An 18,831-nucleotide genomic window follows, 5' to 3' on the forward strand; every position below is an offset into this window, starting at 1 on the left:
CATATTTCGAGGTGGATATCTCTATTTTCCATTAAAATGCAATATCACATACTTTTGTTTATATGAACAGCAACTTCCGATATTGTACGCGTGCTACTTGTAGTAAATTCATTTAATTTTTCAGTCAATTTGTATTTCAATCACAGTACATCCCTGCAGCAGCAAATGCAGCACTTCTCAATTCCTAACAGTCAAGCAAATGTTGAGCACGATGTATTAACTTTGACTCTAAATCTGATCACTATTAGTAATATCTGCTGCTGTATCACAAGCCGTCTTTTATAGTGCAAACTCATTTCCCTGCAGAATGTAATATTTTTCTACTGTTGTTCCTGTTATCTGTGGTTTCTTTGTGGCTCATTACAGGTACGATGGGTGCAATTCCAAGCAACTTCATTTTGGACTTTTGCACAGCTAGATTGTGCATTTCGTCCACTGTGCAATGAGCTGAAGTGAGAAAGACAACCAAAATAATAAAATCGAACAATGTACGAATTGTGATCGTTTAAAACTGAAAACAGTGACTTGAAACAACTCATTTCCAGAGAGACTTGGAAAATAGAAACTAAATGACTTGACATATTTTAGTAATTAGAATATGCCTATATATGCGATTTTGCAGTTAAAATTTTGAAAATTTTCAACTGATAATATTACTGTTGTCGCTATGAATAATATCTTGTAACATATTATTAGGAAACCGTGCTGAAATCCAGAAGTATCAAAGAGAATATTTATCTTACGATTGTTGTTCTACAGTTGTTTATCAAACTTTCTCTCGGAGCATTACGCCCATACTCTAACTTCAGTTACCGTGAATACTGTTTAGTTGAAGATCTTTCTATAGAAATATTCCTCATCACTTACCTGTGGAATAGGCAAAGCAACATCTATCATTGATTATTGAAATGTAATCATGTGAAGTTGTACATGTACTTAATATTCATAATAATAATAATATATAATTCACTGTACTTTGAAGATAATCACTGTTATTTATTAAAGGGCAACACATTAGCAGATCATAAAACAATAGTTAAATTGTATGATGGAAGAAATTGTCAAAAATACTTTTTTTTAACCAGCCTGCCGTAAGCAAGTAGTACTCAGAGCAACTAAATTAAAAATACAAATAAGTTCCGAATTTCTTGACAATGATAAGGAAGCTAAGAATGATTGGCAACAATGATAATTATCTGGGTTCCACTTAGGACTTCGACTTGTTTATGACAGGCTGCTATTTGAGAAAACTGTGTAATTCGCATTTCACTTATTTCAATGATTCTATTCTCTTTCAACCATCTTCCATCTCCCGTAGTCTAACAGGCATAATCGTGGGACGTTAAACTAAAATATTCCATTCTTTTAACCATTTTCTTCGCCCTAAAGAAGAACCATACTTGTATTCAAAGGTGAAAAATTAAATATTATTGTTCAGAACATTGAGTATAAGAACTAGTATATTGAGTGTGCGGTGCGATATACAAGCATGGTACAACTACGGTACAATTGTGTGAAAATTGTATTGTGAATGTCATAAGATATTGCAACAAAACAGTTTTGTTTTTTAGGAAAAAATAAAGGAAAGTAAATTCATTACAATGTGAGATTTAGTTTCATTATTACGATCCCCGTGGGTACTTTGAATGAATCATTTTAAGCACTATTGTAACTCTTTCTTATCTGAATAATAACTTTTTATTGTTTGGTTTGAAGCATTACTCACATACGCACACACACAGTAAAAGATAAGTGTGAGAACCTAACGAAAAAATAAATAAAAACTATTATCATTATTTTAATCAAAGTGAAAGGATTGGCTATGTAATTTCATTTTTTTTTTTCAGATTTCTTGAGGGGGGAGAGTCACGAAGTTAGAAGAATTAAGAAATATTTCGTCGTAGTGAACATTACCGAATCAAGCTTCATATAGTGAATAGTGAAGTGAAGTAGCAAATTACAATTAAATAATAAATAAATAAGAAGAGTCTATGATGATAAAACTATTCAGTATTTCAGCAAAAATGATACAGTTTACAAGATATGATATTTACATTAAGTTTTCACAATTCAAGTTACTAACTCTAGCAATATTCTAATGGAAAAATTTGAGATTATATCGTCATTCTTAGTAGCTATCCTAATGAGTACAGTATCATGATAATTGCTGATATTCTATGTTACATAATATAAATCATTGTATTATTTGTCATATTTCATCATTTCATTGTTAACAATAAGGTGAATGACAATATAAAATTATCTAACAATACATCATTGATACATTACCACTGTGAATAAATATACTCCTCTTATAGCTACTATTATTGAATAGTCAATGCTAATTTACACTATACATAAATATGAATGAGATGTACATAATATATAGATTAATAATATTAAGAGCATATATAATTGCATACATACTCTTCAGCGGAAAAATAACAGAATTAAATTACGAGAGGTGATTTCGTATATCAAATGGAAGAAAACAGTTGAAATAAACGTAGGTTGAAGAATGCCTCTTTTCAATGTTATTAACCGCCGAAAATGCGAATGATTTAAAACATACCAGTTTGAAAACTATGAGACCTATCGCAAGCGGTTCGTGGAAGTACACAGGAGCTAAAGAAAAAATTGAATGTTTCTTGGCAACGTGAATTTAGTAAGTGTTCTTGGGCTATCAGCCAGATGAAGATGTTGACATCTGATGTTTCGAATGCAGACACCTGCAGATGAATCTTCACCTCGCTGATAGCCCGAGGACACTTACTTGAAACACAGGAACTAGTATGCATTCTATCTATATCCATGTTTCGTAATCCTCTGATATAGGCGTAGCATATGGTGTAAGGTAATTAGGGTAGGATACACTTTTAAGAACTAATTAAGTACTCTTTGTATGAATACCAGACGATTGTGAAATACAGATATTTAGATAGAGCGCATACTAGTTTCTATGTAATTCCATGAACTGCTTGCAATAGGTCCTATACTTTTTAAGCAGGGACATTTTAAAACATGATTTTTTACATTTTTGGCTGTTAATAAGTCTAAAAGGAGGCGTTTTTTGACGCACGTTTATTAGAACTTTTTTCTTTCGTTTGTTATAAGAACCAACTGAAGAAATTGGCGATGTTATTTTTCCGCATACTATATAAATACGGGTCATATCCGCATCATAATGTACGTAGGATCTCATGTTTATAGTTGAAGACACGTTGTTGAAATATATCCGTTTAATGAATTTTCAAAATTACAAAACTAAAAACAGTGCAACTAGTAAGAAGTGCTGTTAGTTGCAATTTCAAATATCTGCACTGATAAATATATCTGTCTAGCTCATGATATAAGTGGCAGCAGGTAAATTTTAATAAATAGTAGGGCCTATACGAAAAATTAAATAGCACTTCTCTCACGGATAGTAGAACATGCCTAAATTTAAAATTATGACGTTACAAAATTAAAAGAAAAGATGTCTTAAAGCTATTTCTTAAGTTAGTATCAAAGTATTAGCACTCCCATGCTTTTTATAAGTATTTCTCAGTATTTTTTATAAATTATGGGAAATTGTGGAAAGCACAGAAAATAACGTTAAAGAAATATCTATGCTAATGATATTCTGCAGAAATGACTACATGTTTAAAACCAAGGAGATAACATTTAAATAAGTTGCCACATTTTCTGACAGATTTCTACAACGCTGCCACTAAATCCAATATATTTTCTTTGTAATATCTAAATATTCAGAAACTTCTTTCGTGAAGATTATATTTTAATTTCTGTCGATCTTTACTTCTATTAGTCTGTAATTAATATATAAGATTCTTCGAGGAAGGTTATCACTTAATCAATATCTTCAGAAGAGTTACGGGACGCACTCGATAAGGCCTTTAACTACAACTGGATGAACCGACTTCCAACTCCGTTGAGGGTACGATTTATTCTCGTAGGCCTCTTTAGCCTGTCATGAATAGAAGACCTTGAAATATCTTCTGAAGCTATGAATAGATCAGTGAATGAATGTTTTATTAATAACTCAATAATTATAATAGTTTTTGAAGAAATAGATTATTATTATTTTAAAATCATTAAGTAAGATTTTACAAGTTTTCTTCTTCCACATAATCTCTTGAATTCGTGAATTACAAATTGAAGCGGCCTTGTATGAAAGATTTCAATCTTGAAACTTTGTATCTGTAATCATGATGTTACAATAACCATAAATCACTGAATTGAAATTATAAGATGAAACTTTAAATGTCTTACACAAGACTGCAAGACAATTTTCTATTGATTTAGTTCAACTTAAAAGTTTAATAAATGTAATACGTAGAACAGAGATTGTGAAAAAGGATCTTTGTTCTATTTACAATTCATTTTATTATTGCCGTTGGTAATTTTCATAAGTTACTCATGTATAAATCCAGATAAGCCAAGTAACATTCATAAGGTAGGCGAGAGTTCGATATAATTATTTAATTACATTATTTAGATAACTTGATGATTGTCTTCTTGGTTGATAATTTTGATATTTAGCCTTCCCTTTGCAGCTCAATGCTTCTATTAGAGATGGATGTAAAGCTTAAAGTTGTGATGTAGACCATGTGACTTCCACCAGAAATCTAAACCGAATCTTTTGCACAGAAAACACTTTTTCTAAATTTGGAATCAATGCTACGTAAAATTGATCACTGTTAAATCTCCGTATCCTCGGTTAAATATGACTTCTTTAATCTTTGTACTAGATTATGTTTCTAAAGCTAGAATAATGAGTAAATCAAGGAATACAAGCAATAGCAATTGGTCTATACAGCAACCAAATACGTCTTTAAATTCTTAAGAGTTTACTTCCTGCTACACATCTTTACTTCCTGATGATTCCTTTTCTGTTTCCATAAATTATTATCAGTTCTGTTTTACTGAACATTGTTCGTTGAAGAAGAAGGAAAAAAAGCATGATGTGAATCTAACTACACTAGATATTCATTTTTTCTGTTTATATGTTTGTAACCCTCTTCTACTCCGACACCAGCCGCCACTGGGCAAAAGAGAGCATTCGTTCTTAGATTAACTCTGCATTTAAAGAATTAAATAAGAATATCAAAAAAGCTATAACTAACGCATAAATAACAGTATGTACATAATTATGTATATAGAATATATTACACTAATCACAATTGTAATAGTAATAGTTTTACTTTTTACTTCCGTATATTAACTTATTTTGAATTAACATGGAATAAGAAAGATTAAAACTATTATTATTACTACTACTTCGAGTTGCTGCGATAACATATCTATTACAATTCAGTCAATAAAATTTACAATTTCATTTTGCTCTTCGTGTTAGTGATTCTGATACATAGTTATAAATACATATATCCAAATAACTTTCATGAATTATCAAGATACTGAAAAGTTTCTTAAATTACTTGACGACATTGAATCCTCCTTTTTAATTTAAAAGTATCAATAATATTAATTAAAATGTACATACAATTTAAGATTATATCAAGTCGTCTGGTCAAATTTGCCACTCTTCACGAGCAATAAAAGAGAAAGAGTAATCTTATTATGTTGACTTGTGTTGGTACTTTTATGAAATAAAACGCTACGTCATAGTAAACCTTCAAATCGGATGAATTTTACTACTGCATCAACTAATGATGCAAATTCTAAAATTTTCATATTACTTGAAATGATTTTTCTACAGCACAATGTATGTCATTGTTTCACACTGCGTAACAAATTCAATGCATTTCTCGTTACACATTGAATACACCTAAATTGTATGTATCTCAAATTATTATATGTTTTGAGGGTGTATACTCAACGTTATTTTTTTTTTTTGTCAAGTTCAAGACGATTACAATTGTTGCAATCAATTTTCGAAAACTTATTTATATTGTTTAATTCTTAATTCTGGACCAAAAATAACGTCCTAGTTGCCATTTTTCGATCAAATTCAAGGAATCAATTTCAAAGAAATATATAATTTTATGTCGATTTCCTCTCCAATTTGCACATTTTTTTTCCGAATAGAGAACATAATAAATATCAACTGAGATATCTGTTTATTCTGAATCTCTTACGCTAAAATTCTTTCTCAAATCTTTATTATATCCTTAAGTAGGTAGATCTGTAATACTAGTTTATCCTTATATAGGCTTGAATGCACAATTGCTTTAAAACTTTTGTTGATTCTATCAATTGCTGCATTAGTAATTCAAAATGACCTACAAAATAATTCCAGAACGTGTAGAACATGGCGAAGGCACTAATCCAAAGGAAGTGAAATAGAGGAAAGTTTTCCCTTACAGTTTTGATTCTATATTGCTTGTTGAATTGTAATAGATATATTATGAAATATTAAAATTTTATAAGACTTCAAACAGACGATAACAGCAACATTTTCTAAGGATTCCTTCTCATCCTTGCCTTTACTTCTTTCTTGATAAGCAAAAGTAATCGGAAATCTGTATGTAAAACTGAATGAAGTTTATGAAAAGAAATGTCCTTTTACAGTAAACCACTTGGTATCGTAGGTCACCACAACTTTATAGCAGGAATCATGCGATAGATATTCATTGATAGGTCCACTAGCGAGTACAATCCTTGTTGGGCAGCCTTCCACCGGAGAGCAACTAATTTCCACACGGCCGCCGCTAGAACAACTTGTGTGAAGATGTGCAGATAGTACATTCTGCAAAATGACAACATTGAAGAATTATATATAAATTTAAAAAGAAAAAATGCATGTTTCCAGGGTTCTGGAAATGTTTCTGCCGCTGAATAACACAAAATTAACTAATACTTTGTCGCGGCGTTTCTCCAACGCCGCTCAACACAACTTACCCTATGTGCGAGTATGGACGTGCTTTTAAGTGTTAATTTTGAAAATATGGAAGACCGGCTAATCCGTAAAGACTCATTATAGCATTTTATATGGAAAGATGTTAAAACATTTAAAATCATTCAACGAATATAAGGAGTATTTGTCGGGTCTTCAGAACCCAAAAATAGTTTATCATGGGTTGATCGATTTAAAGATGGCAGAATATCCCTAGAAACGATCCACATAGTGCATATACAGTAAAAGCAATTGTAAACTATGTTAACGTTATAATACTACTGTGAAGATCCCCTTGCAGGAAAAGTGATTATAACTGTTCGCGAAGTTAAGGAATTAGTACACGGTAGGCATTGTTATACGGAAGGTTTATGAAATTCTAAACGATCTTTTTTGAGTTAGCAAGGTTTCGGCTCACTGGGTACCACGTCTGTGGGATTGGAGCAAAAACTACACAAATCCGACAGTTATTACATAACTACATAAATTTCAGGAGCTAATAGCTTGTAGGGGAACTTATTCTGGCAACGAATAACAATAACTGATAAAACGTGGATCCCATACTCTAATCAGGAAACCGAAAGTTAGTCTAAAGAGTAGGGCAACCTAGATTGTTGTTGGTTTGGAGTTTAGCGTCCTCTTTTAGTACTGAAGCTATATGAGACACAGAACTACAGCATAACATGAATCCGAACAACGTAAGGTTTCATCGGGAAGCGAACTCAAGTCTCCTATTCTAGGATACCTACAATAACCATATGGCAACGAGGTAACTCTGACGCATACCAGAACTGTTACTACTTAAAGAATGATCTTATTCTTCTGTTGGTAACATGTTTTGAGATTAAAATGATATAATCTTCCTATCAAAAGGAACTACATATTAACATAGAATATTATTTTAACATTTTGTTTTGTCCATTGCGACAAGCGATTGGATCAACAGTGTCACAAATTGACCATTACTGAACATAATAATGCAAAACCACACAATGCTGATCTAATGAATGAAGTTTTCAGATCTGAAAGTATCCGTACAGTTTAACGGATGTTATGATAAAAAAAAAAAAAAAAATCTAGAAAATGTAGTTGAGACGGACGATAATGAAATTAAAATTTTAGAACAAAATTCTCAGAACTTTGGGAAAAGGTTTCCCATAATTTTAACTTAATTGATCTTTTACTAACTTTATACTGTAAGAAGTAAAAATATATCGGATAATGTTGACCAGCACAATAAATATTACGTGTAAAGAGAACATAATTATTTAGGTCTTATCCTTATCCTTAACCTATCCATTCATTTTAAGTCCTTAATTTCCACATACAAATTTGACCAAGAGGGAAACGGTACCAGCATGTGTAGCCTTCTTTAAGAAAATTTCCCTGACGCAAAATTTTCCCTTTTCTTATCAAATTTTCCCTAATTTGTTGAGTGCCCCTTTCCTATAACAGAAATTATGTGATAAGATTAATTTAGCTATATTAAAGGAAGTGCCAACCACATTTGTTTTATTCATTTGCATTTTGCTTCAATTTTCTTTTTACTTTTTCCTTCACTTGTTCTTTTAGCAAAAATACCCAAATGTACCTACCCGACAATAGATGCAAATTATGCTACTTTGAACACACACACACACACATATACACAAACGATTGACACTGTGTTGGTTTATTTCTGGAAAACAAAGAAAAATTTAAGCTTTTATATTGATCAGTCAGCGCGAGAATTTTCCCGGATTTTCACGTTTTATCGAAAAAATCCTTTTTTCCCTTTTTGCTAAATTTACCTATGAAAATTTACCAAGATTAGAGAAATTTCCCTCAAATTACGAACAGTGGCACTGACCACTGCACTCCTACTTTGCTGTTTAAGTGATTCTGCTTCGTTACGTTAATTAAATGAGTTAGAATCTACATTCGCACGGGACACTCAAATAAGACTTCTTAGCAAGTTTTATAGAGTTATTTCAATTGGGAATACTTTAAAAGTTATTTATTATTCTATACTAGAGTAAAATTCTAAATAGCTTCTTTTCAGATTTGGAATAAACCCAATTTTATTTTCAATTTGTTGGAACTTCAGTATTATAAAAATCAAAATAGTAATTGTAATGAGCGCTTCTACATACTTTGTCGCATTGCAATGAAAATGCAACTGTTGGATCATGTTTGCTTCAGATGAATCGATCTCTCATTGCCGCCAATGCTTTATATGTTTAATGTAGTTTGAATAAATAGATGGATATTTTAATGCCGTGTACTGAAGGCGATACGATGAGTTTCCATAACAAATTTACGATGTTTAAGCTCCACGTATTTAGGTACACAAATTTACTTGGATTGTATATTTATATGAATTAAAATTGATTTCCTCTTACCGAAATATATAATAGAATCAACTTTTCTGTGGAAATGAAATCTTTAATAGCGTTAAATACTTATGTTGTCTTTGTTTCTTATCCAATTAGTTTATTTGTGGAGTTATTATTTTTTTTTTTATTTGCTTTGGAACGAACACGAATTTTACAGGAACGAATTTTATATATAGAAGGGACGTCAGCAGAAGTTTTTCTAAGTGGTGAGGCAAAAGGCCGATACACAAGGATAGTTGCTAATACACATTCTTTGATGCGCTTCTACACATAATACATAATATCAAACAACAGTTATTTGCGCTTGTATCTTTATTAACTATTTATACAGGGTGTTAATGAACTATACCGATAAACTTAAGAGGTGAATCCTCACATCAAAATAAGCGAAAAGATTCATATGGACCAATGGCGAAAAGTGCATAGTTTCAGAGCTAGGGCTATCCAAAATCGCGAAAAAGCCCAATTTTAACAGGCCCTATTTCGAATTCCAGAAACTGTGGATGGTGGTTCTTATCAGCGTAAAGGAAGCCACGCGTACACAATCCAAAAGTGCATATTTCGTCAATTTTCAATAGGTATACAGGGTATTCCCTACAGGGTGTAATTCTTAGATATGCTCTCAATAGAGTTTTCAGATAGGTCTATACCCTGATTTTAAGGAGGGTTCAAAGTAGGCGGAAGGTAAGCCTTGACAGCAATGGATATCTAATGCTTCGGAAGGAAGGTGGAAGTGTTAGAAACCGGCAGCTCCATGTGCTTCTTTTTTTGTGTGTGTGTGCGTGTGTTTGTGTTTGTGTTTTTTTTTTTTTTTTCAGAATAATGTAGGATTTCGTCAAGGTAAATTTCACGTTTTCTTCAATTATAAGCGTGAAAGAAAACATTACACCATACGTTTTCCTGAGTACGAAAGACCCTGCTGCTGACGATCCCCAACACTTCCGATATCGTGCCAAAGGATTTCCTGTTCACTGCTATAAAGCTTATCGTTTACCTGCTTTGGACCAATCATAAAGTCAGAGCATATCTCAAAATTCGGTTAATGGCGTGTCTCGGAATATCACCTTGCATGTAATACTGTGTACACCTATTGAATATTAATGAAATATGCATTTTTGGATTTCGTATGTGTGACTTCCTTTACGCCAATAAAGACCACCATTGACACTTTCTCGAATTCGAAATAAGGCCGTTTGAAATTTAGCTTTTTCGCGATTTTGAACAACCCTAGCTCAGAAATTATACACTTTTCCCCACAGGTCCATATGAACTTTTTCTCTTATTTTGATGTAAGGAATCACCTCTTACAGTTTGTCGGTATAGTTCATTAACACCCTGCATACAGTGACTACCTAGTACCGTGTTGTCCATGCCCATCATTTGACATTAAGAACTGCACCGATGGGAAGTAATAACTAGACGTCGTCTGCAGGTTTTGCAAGCCATGTGTCCTCCGTCCATATTCACTGGTGGGGGCTCATTGCTCCGTACATTCATTTCCAGGATATCCCACAAATGTTCCACTAGATTCAAATCTGGACTGCGGGAGGGGGCACTGCATAAATGGAGGTCGGTAGAATATTCCTCACGTTCGAACCACTCTACGGTTGCTCGGGACCTGTGTGCTGGACAGTTATATTGCTATAAAATGCCTACCCCATTGTCATGAACCACGTTCATGAATGAGTGTCCATGGTTCCCCAGGATGTTCACATACCGGTTGACATTCAGGGATCCTCTTACAAGAACTTAATAGTCCCAATGATGCCTAACTAAAGACACCCTAGGCCACAATAGACTTTCCACCATCTTGCATTGTACCAATCTACATGCTAGAATCCATAGCTTCATACTATTGTCGCCAGGTCCAGACTTTCTCATCCTCGCGATGCAATTGGAATCGGGACTCATAACTTCAGACTATCCGTTTCCACTGTTCCATGGTTCAATCCCTGTGCCTTCGAGCCCATGCAAGGCGTTCAGTCCCATGGTGGCCTCTGAGGAGGGGCACTCGTGTTGGTCCGCGGCTCTTGAAGCCAAGACGATTCAGGGAACTTCGAACCGTCCGTCCACCAACACTTTGGATGGAACCCTCATTCAGCTGAGATGTGTTTGTGACCGATTCTGGCCTGGCCCCTATTGGTTCGTACGATAGGCTCATCCGTCGGTTCACGTTCATTGAGGTCGCAATGATCTGTGCACTGCAGCCGGTTCCCGGATATTTTCCCTGCATTTGCGTAATCTTGACACAAACTTGCAAATCGTACAGTGTGAAAACCATAATCGACCAACTTCAATATGTGTATCTTCACGTATAACTTCAATACGAGTATAAGTGCATCAATTATAATAACTTTTTCCTTTTTTATAAAAAGAGTGGAGCCATGTACGTTTCATAGGATCTAATGAGAGTCTTTGAAGCTGCCCCATGAAACATCTCAATGGATAGAATGTGAAAACCGTAATTAACCTTCATTATGTGTATGTTCACGCATAACTTTAACATAGATGCCAATTTTCATTTTTCTTCTTTCTTTAAAAAAAGTATATTCTTTTGATGGCCCCAATAAATTTTATTATGATGTAACCAATGTCTTCGCAACTATGCTATGAAACATCTCAGTGAATGTATGAGTATAAAAACCTAATTGACTGACTTCAATATGCTTATGATCAACAAAGCATAACTTCGACGCAAGTGCATTGATTTTGAGTATTTTTGTTTAAATGAGTATGCATTTCTGAGGTCACGCATATTGAAAATTACCCAAGGATGCCAAGGTGGCATCACTCAGAATCTGAAAGAGGAAATTTCATTTCATAATAAAAAGCAAAGAAGAAACTTCATACTACTTGTTACGGTTCCCTCCAAATCTGCTCGACTAAATTTCTTGAGTTGTGTAATAAAATATTTTAAAAAATTATTTTCCTTGATTTTGTTTAGAATTATTCATAGTAAAATCCTCCCTTATTTCTTCTTTCAGTAAATAGGAAAGATCTGTATTTTACGAAGCGTCTACTTACTTTCGAAGGTGCTTTTTGGCTGCAGCAACAGTTGTAGCATCTTCCTTCATAATAAATTTTCGGATGCCAAGAACAAAGGTTTCCATATGTGAGAACCAGTCCAGCTCAGATAAATCAAAGTTAAATATTTTCCTGTCTTTTTCATCCATGAGTTTTCGAAGTTCATGTACATTGTTGTTGGAGAATCGGAATTCGTGTGTGGTGAAAAATTCCAAAGCTGAAACTGCTCGATGGAGTTTTCGTTGAATTTTCATCATTCTGTGAAAATTAAAAGGAAATATAAAAGACAGGTCACACAGCATTAAATTAATTGCTTCTTCACTGTAAACACAATATAGAAACTTAAAGCATCATATAACCAATTAAGTATATGATAGGGTTGCCATATTTAAAAAATGAAAATCCGGGACGCTACTAAATTACGACAATCTTTGAAATGATTTAAATGAAAAGAAATGCTATATACTTACTTACTTTCTTTCATTAGATCGAGGTGTTCAAGTATTACGTAATCACATTTTTAGGCATTTTAGTAGATCTTTTCCTCCCTAGTTGAGCAAACGTAAGCTGATGATTTACCCCTCCCCCTGGTAAGCAATTTTTTAAAAAAAATTCTTCGGATCTGTTATGTTTCATGGCTATCAGAAGCTGTTTTAGCTCATTCAAGGTGTTGTATCTTTAAAAAATAAATAAATAAATAAATAATAAAAGAAACGGTTAATAGCAATATGTTCTGGCGGCGTTTTTTTATCTTCAAAGAGCTTCTTTCGTTGAATTTTTACTTTATTTTAAACCTTTTGTCCCTGTCTCAATGAAACGAATGCTTTGTTCAATGTCAAAGTAGTTAAATCATGAACTTAATTAAATCCTTGTTTTATGTATTCAAGGTTTTTTTAAAACGTTTGGATTGACATACTCAGAAGTTGAAGAGAATAGTTATATACCTAATCCTGTGGAAAATAGCAAACTATTCCTTTGCTTTCTTCGCTGAAATCCGGGACATTTAACCGTCCCGAGAAATGTTTTCGGGACGTCATGACACAAATCTCGATTCCGTGACGATTCCGGATTTTCGAGGACGAATGGCAACCCTAGTATATGGACATAAATATATTCATTCAATTAAAACTAATCGAATTCAGTACTTGAGAAATTAATATTTTTCTTCTCTTTATATACATAAAGTGACAGTTCTATTATATACCTTGGTAGATCTACGTCGGGTATTCTAAAACTTGCGTCCGTGCTCAAATGGAGTTATTCTAGAGCAGGGTTTCTCAACCTGGGGGGTTTCATGGGGGTCGTGAAGATAAGCGAAAGATGAATGAACTAACCAAATTTATTCTTAACCCATTCGCTTTTAGGAAAGTTACTGTATCCACTATATACAAGAAATGGATCATACTATAAATGGATATCGTGAGATCTCCGCAATAGATATATTAAAAATCCTACACAAGCTTATTACAAACCAGAAATTATAAGGGGGTGGCTGGCAAGAGGATGTGATAAAAATGGGAATCGTGATAGGAATTAGGTTGAGTACCACTGTTCTAGAGGTAAAAAGGAGACGAACATGTCATGTGACATTTAATCTCTGGGGCATTGTTTCGGCGGTAGATCCCAATAAAAATGCGACGATGTAGCAACATAACATGGCAAATGGCAAAACAAGTATCTAAGAAGAAGGGATTGCCATTGCTCGGTGCGGAGTTGGAGTACTATAATTATTGAATGTCAACCAGGCAGTCCGTGTTAAAATCTGTATTCTGACAGTCTTTTTATACAATCTCACATATCCTGGTATAGAGACTGTTTGGCATCTGCAGTCACTATGTTCCGATACAGTGGTTCTCAACCGGTATGTTACGACACATTAGTATATCACGCAGTCCCACACGGTTATGAAGCATTGAATAATTAGCTAGAATCAATTTGGAGACCGACTGTACTAGTTGACTCTTCTACCGGTAGTAACAATTCTCAATACTACATAGAATCACTACTTCATAGAAACTTATGTTCTTACACTACTATAATTTATTTTACTATCAATAAGTGTCAGGATGTCATGGATATTCAATAAAGTGTGCCGCCAGTCTAAAAAGATTGGGAACCACTGTTCTGATGAACCAATCTCGGAACTAGGTGGCCGATCGAACAGGTGTAGACCCGAAAAAGGAAGACAATGTAGCTCCCCCCCCCAAAAAAAACAAAGAGTTTAGGCCTTTCTCTTTTGAGTATATATTTCCACGTTTTGAAGATATTTCTTTCAGTTAGTGTAATTTTAAAGAAAATTGAATGTAACTTTCAAACGTAATAATTTAGAACATTGTATTTTAAACATAATAATAGTTAGACATATAAGGAAAACCTTAGTGCAATTTCATTAGTAAACATTCAGTATGACCATAGTTATTGAAATATAAACTTTGGTGCAAATTAACTCCATAGGTGAGGTTACTTTGCACAACATACAAAAAAGTATGTTCAATATACGAACATAACGTTTCTGTGCAATGTTTTCCCTTCAGTATTTACTTTCTACACAAAACTGCATGCAGTCTACAAATATTGATATTACAATGAGGGTACCAGTATCGATACTTAGTATGAATTACCAATATGTGTAAAGAAAATTATGTATTTCCTGGTACCGGCACATTAACCACATTCTAATAGTTTAGCATATGTCCCACAAAAGTGCCAACTGAGGAACAAAAAAAAAAAAAAAAAAAAAAAAAAAATCCTGTGAACTGATTTGCCTTGGTTATTTCTTATGTCCAAGAATATCATCCCAACCGTAATCAGTGGAATATTTAAGGGATTTGGGACTTTAAGCCCACCCAAGTTGCACGATTTCTTTTCTTTTCTTTTTTAAAAATTTAATGTTAATCATTCCTATGCGTATGAGCTTCAAGCCCACATCTCGCAAAAGTCTAGTGATTTCTAGGAAAACGAAGCCTTTGTGAGTGAAGCCCCTCTCATACTATTTTTCTGGATCCGCCACTGTTCATAATTTATTTTCCAACAAGAAATTCGTTCCGGCATCTACCTAAATAGGAAATTTACCTACATTTAGGGTGCAGGAGGTTCCAGTAGTAATAAATTCCTATCTAAGGGGTATTTTGGACCAGTGCAAAGTAACCCTGAGTAGAGGCTAAAACCGCCTTTTCTCAGTTTTACTTTTTTATGACTTTGAAACGTTTCACATTTCAATTTCAACTATTGCATCAAAATCCCATTGTACACAGTAGTATTCTTCGAAACTTACTTAACTTTGACGGAAATTCTTGTACGTGATATCTTTCATATTTTGGTGGCCTTTACAGTGACTGCTTTCCATACCTCTACAACAACAAACTCTCCGGGTAATTAGATCTGATGTTAACCGCAAACATTATAGCCAAAATACAGTTACATGTTCTATCTTACAGTAGCAGTTGAAACTTCCTCTTTACAGTTCATGGTTTTATCGACTGTGAAACTCTTTTCATATTTTGTGCAAAGTAACCCCGTCTTACACTATGACAATGAACATTTCTCAAGTAGAGAATTCGAAAATATTGGTAAGATTCGAAGATCATTAACTAACCATTTGGTATGAAACGTATATGTTCAAGTTGAGCGTATTCTTTAAAAAAGAACAAATGACTCCTCGAGATCACATTAGTTTAATCTTGAAACAAATGGTGTATAACGATTCACAAGTCATGGAATGTATTATTATTAGGATTGATGAAACATGGTTGCATTATTTTGATCGTACACAAAGCAGAAAGAGCAGCATTGGGAAATCACCTTCATCACTTAAGGCAAGTACATTTCATCAATTAGAATCAGCTGGAAAAATCATGTCAATTGCACTTTTTTTTTTTTTTTATCGAGGCATGATTTTTAAAATTTATCAACATATTCTCCCAAGTACTACACTAAATGGTAATTATTACAGGAACAGTGCTATAGACATTAAGGAAACATTGATGTGAAAACGATCATACATAAAAAGTATTTGAGTTGCACCACGATAACACCAAGCCACATACAGGGAAATACAGCTGTTTCTTTATTTCAGGAAGTGATTGTCACAGTAATGTCACATCTAATACCATTTGCTTTTCGACTCTTTCTTAATTTTAAAAACGCAGTTACATGGTACAAAATTTGATACTGAAAAACAAGTCATAAAAGCGTGCCAGGAGTTCTTAGATAGCATTGCATGAAGAGAATTCCAGATTACATTTCAAAACAAGTGAGTTTCGTTTCACAGTGTGAAACTATTGTAGACTTCCAAACTATGAAAATTCAATAGTCAAACATCTGTAACTACTAGATTAATAAGATCAAAGATAGAACACGTTCCTCGAACGTTGAATCCATATCAGAAAGCTATTATCCGCTATGCCTTACTGTTTTTATTCTATGACGATAAAGATTGAAACAGGAAATCGTTAATTTAAACCATTCCCAGTTTGAACAGATGGTTAAAAGAAGAGAAAGAACGTACTCTTGGGAAGCTGAATGGATTGCAAAAAAACTACATCTCTATATCTCTAACCATTCATGTTCTATGGAAATCAGCATTGACACCGGAAGTAGTAGTAAATTTCAAACGCTTCCGATTTTCGTACATTGTTATTGGTTGTGATGGTATGTTTCGTTGATACCCTGAATCGATTGCAGAAAAAACACTTATCGCGAAAAATGTTGAAACCACAAATGATTAATTTTAACCACTTCTAGTTTGAATGGAGGATTAACGGAGGAGATAAAAACCTATTCCTGGGACCTTCAATCTATCTGTTTTTGCTGTATGAAAATCAGTATTGAAACCGGAAGTAATATTACATCCGAACCACTTCCGGGTTTGTTAAACTGTTCAGAATAGTCATGGTAAGTTGCCACGAAACACTAAATCGTTTGCAAAAAGTATCTTCTCGGTATCTATTACCTTTTTTTGATTTTTGGTGATAAACGTTGAAACTGGAAACGACTAATTCGAACCACTTCCGGTTTGAGTAGAGAGTTATTGGAGGAATGGAACCTATACTTGGGACGCTGAATCGATTGCAAAAAGCCACATCTTGATATCTCTTATTGTTTTTGTTCTGATACCTGTCGACAGACGGATGGACAGATAAAGCAATCCTATAAGACTTCCGATACTTATGTATAGCATAGTTTGAAAGTCTACAAATTGGAAGAACGCTGGAAGCTTACATTCGATTCAAGGGACAGTCTTTAGAGACAGATGATCATCTCCTTTCCTGGTTATGGTACTATCACTTTTCTTTCAATACTTTCTCAGTTTTTTGTAATACCCTGTGTATATTCTAGTATTTCTATGTCCACTCTAAAATATGTTGATACCCTGAGTTCTTCATACCTTATGGCAGAACTTTCTGTTTTCTAACATCATTTTCATCTGGTCTTTGTAATCTTAACAATAAGTTTAAAGCAGAAGAAAAGAAATGCTACTAACATTGGCTTTTTCCCAACGAGTTTGGCAAGGATATCGAGGCAGTAGGCTGGAACAAAATGGTAGAATACGGAAGAAATCTTTCTGGATAACGTACTGTTTTTAAGCGTCCCTCCTGGATACCAGAGTATACCACTGTAGGGATGTTTCTTCACAAAGTGGAATCCATATGTTTTAATGTCCCGCCATCTTATAGGATTTTGGCCGCCCGATGTGCAATTGTAGACAATGATACTGTTTGGCCTGAATGAAATAAAGACAATATTTAGTAATTTACGTACAAAAACTATCAAATACAGTAAATCCTATATTTTACTCTTCCTTGAAACATAATAAAAGCTAGAAGCTATTATGCAACGAAGAAATCAATTTAAATATGTCTTAAAGTATGTATATAAGAGTAAGTACAACTTTTAATATTATGAATAATATAGTGTTCCACTCAAAACTCCCTAATTTCGGTTAATCATATAAAAGAAAGTATGAACGATGTGACAATGAAATTTCAGAAAACTAGAGAAAAACTTATAAATTGTATTTTTTATACACAAATACACCTCCACCTGTGTCCAGGCCGGTAGCCAGCCCAAAAATGTAGGGGGGGGGGCCGATCCAACCATATTATAGTTCATTTGGAAGCATAACGTGAAAATTTTAGGGGAACAGTAAAAATATAGGGAGCCGGTCTCCCTAGACCCCCCTTGATACGGGCCTACCTGTGTCCCATTGGTAGCACGAACAATTCTGTATTCAACTTCTTTCCATGTTCTCTTCAACTTGTTCCCTGTTACTGTTGCAATCTATCACGGATTAGGGTTCGTAACTCTGGGATGTTATTCATTGGACTTACAAACAGACAATCGTTGTAACTCCAGAGGATAAGTCGAGCGAAGTGAGATCCGAGAATTGGTCCACCGGTTCCAATCCGGCGATTAGAAAACGTTGAATTGAGGAATTTCCGAACAGTCAGATTCCAGTGTGGGGAGTCCCATGGTGTTGGAAGATATGTGGTTGTAGAGCAACTATCTGGGAGTACAAAACTGCTCCAACATATCCAAATGCAAAGGCCGTATTGCTGTATCTTCATTGAAGAAAAACGG

General features: G+C 34.0%; 1 protein-coding gene across 1 annotated transcript in view; it reads right to left on the reverse strand.

Moving 5' to 3' along the window:
• Window positions 1-1,980: 1,980 nt before the first annotated feature.
• The window catches only part of LOC145662671 (putative fatty acyl-CoA reductase CG5065), a 154,203-nt gene continuing 137,352 nt past the window's right edge, over window positions 1,981-18,831 (reverse strand). The window contains exons 7-9 of the mRNA XM_081728484.1: window positions 17,735-17,974; window positions 12,253-12,510; window positions 1,981-6,706 (exon numbers count right to left, since the gene is read on the reverse strand). Of these exons, the coding sequence (XP_081584610.1) occupies window positions 6,550-6,706; window positions 12,253-12,510; window positions 17,735-17,974 (655 nt within the window). The 3' untranslated portion in view covers window positions 1,981-6,549. The remainder of the gene's footprint in view (window positions 6,707-12,252; window positions 12,511-17,734; window positions 17,975-18,831) is intronic.

Source organism: Thermobia domestica, chromosome 10 (genome assembly GCF_964235325.1).
Source record: "Thermobia domestica chromosome 10, izTheDome1.hap1.1, whole genome shotgun sequence".
Lineage (NCBI taxonomy): Eukaryota > Metazoa > Arthropoda > Insecta > Zygentoma > Lepismatidae > Thermobia > Thermobia domestica.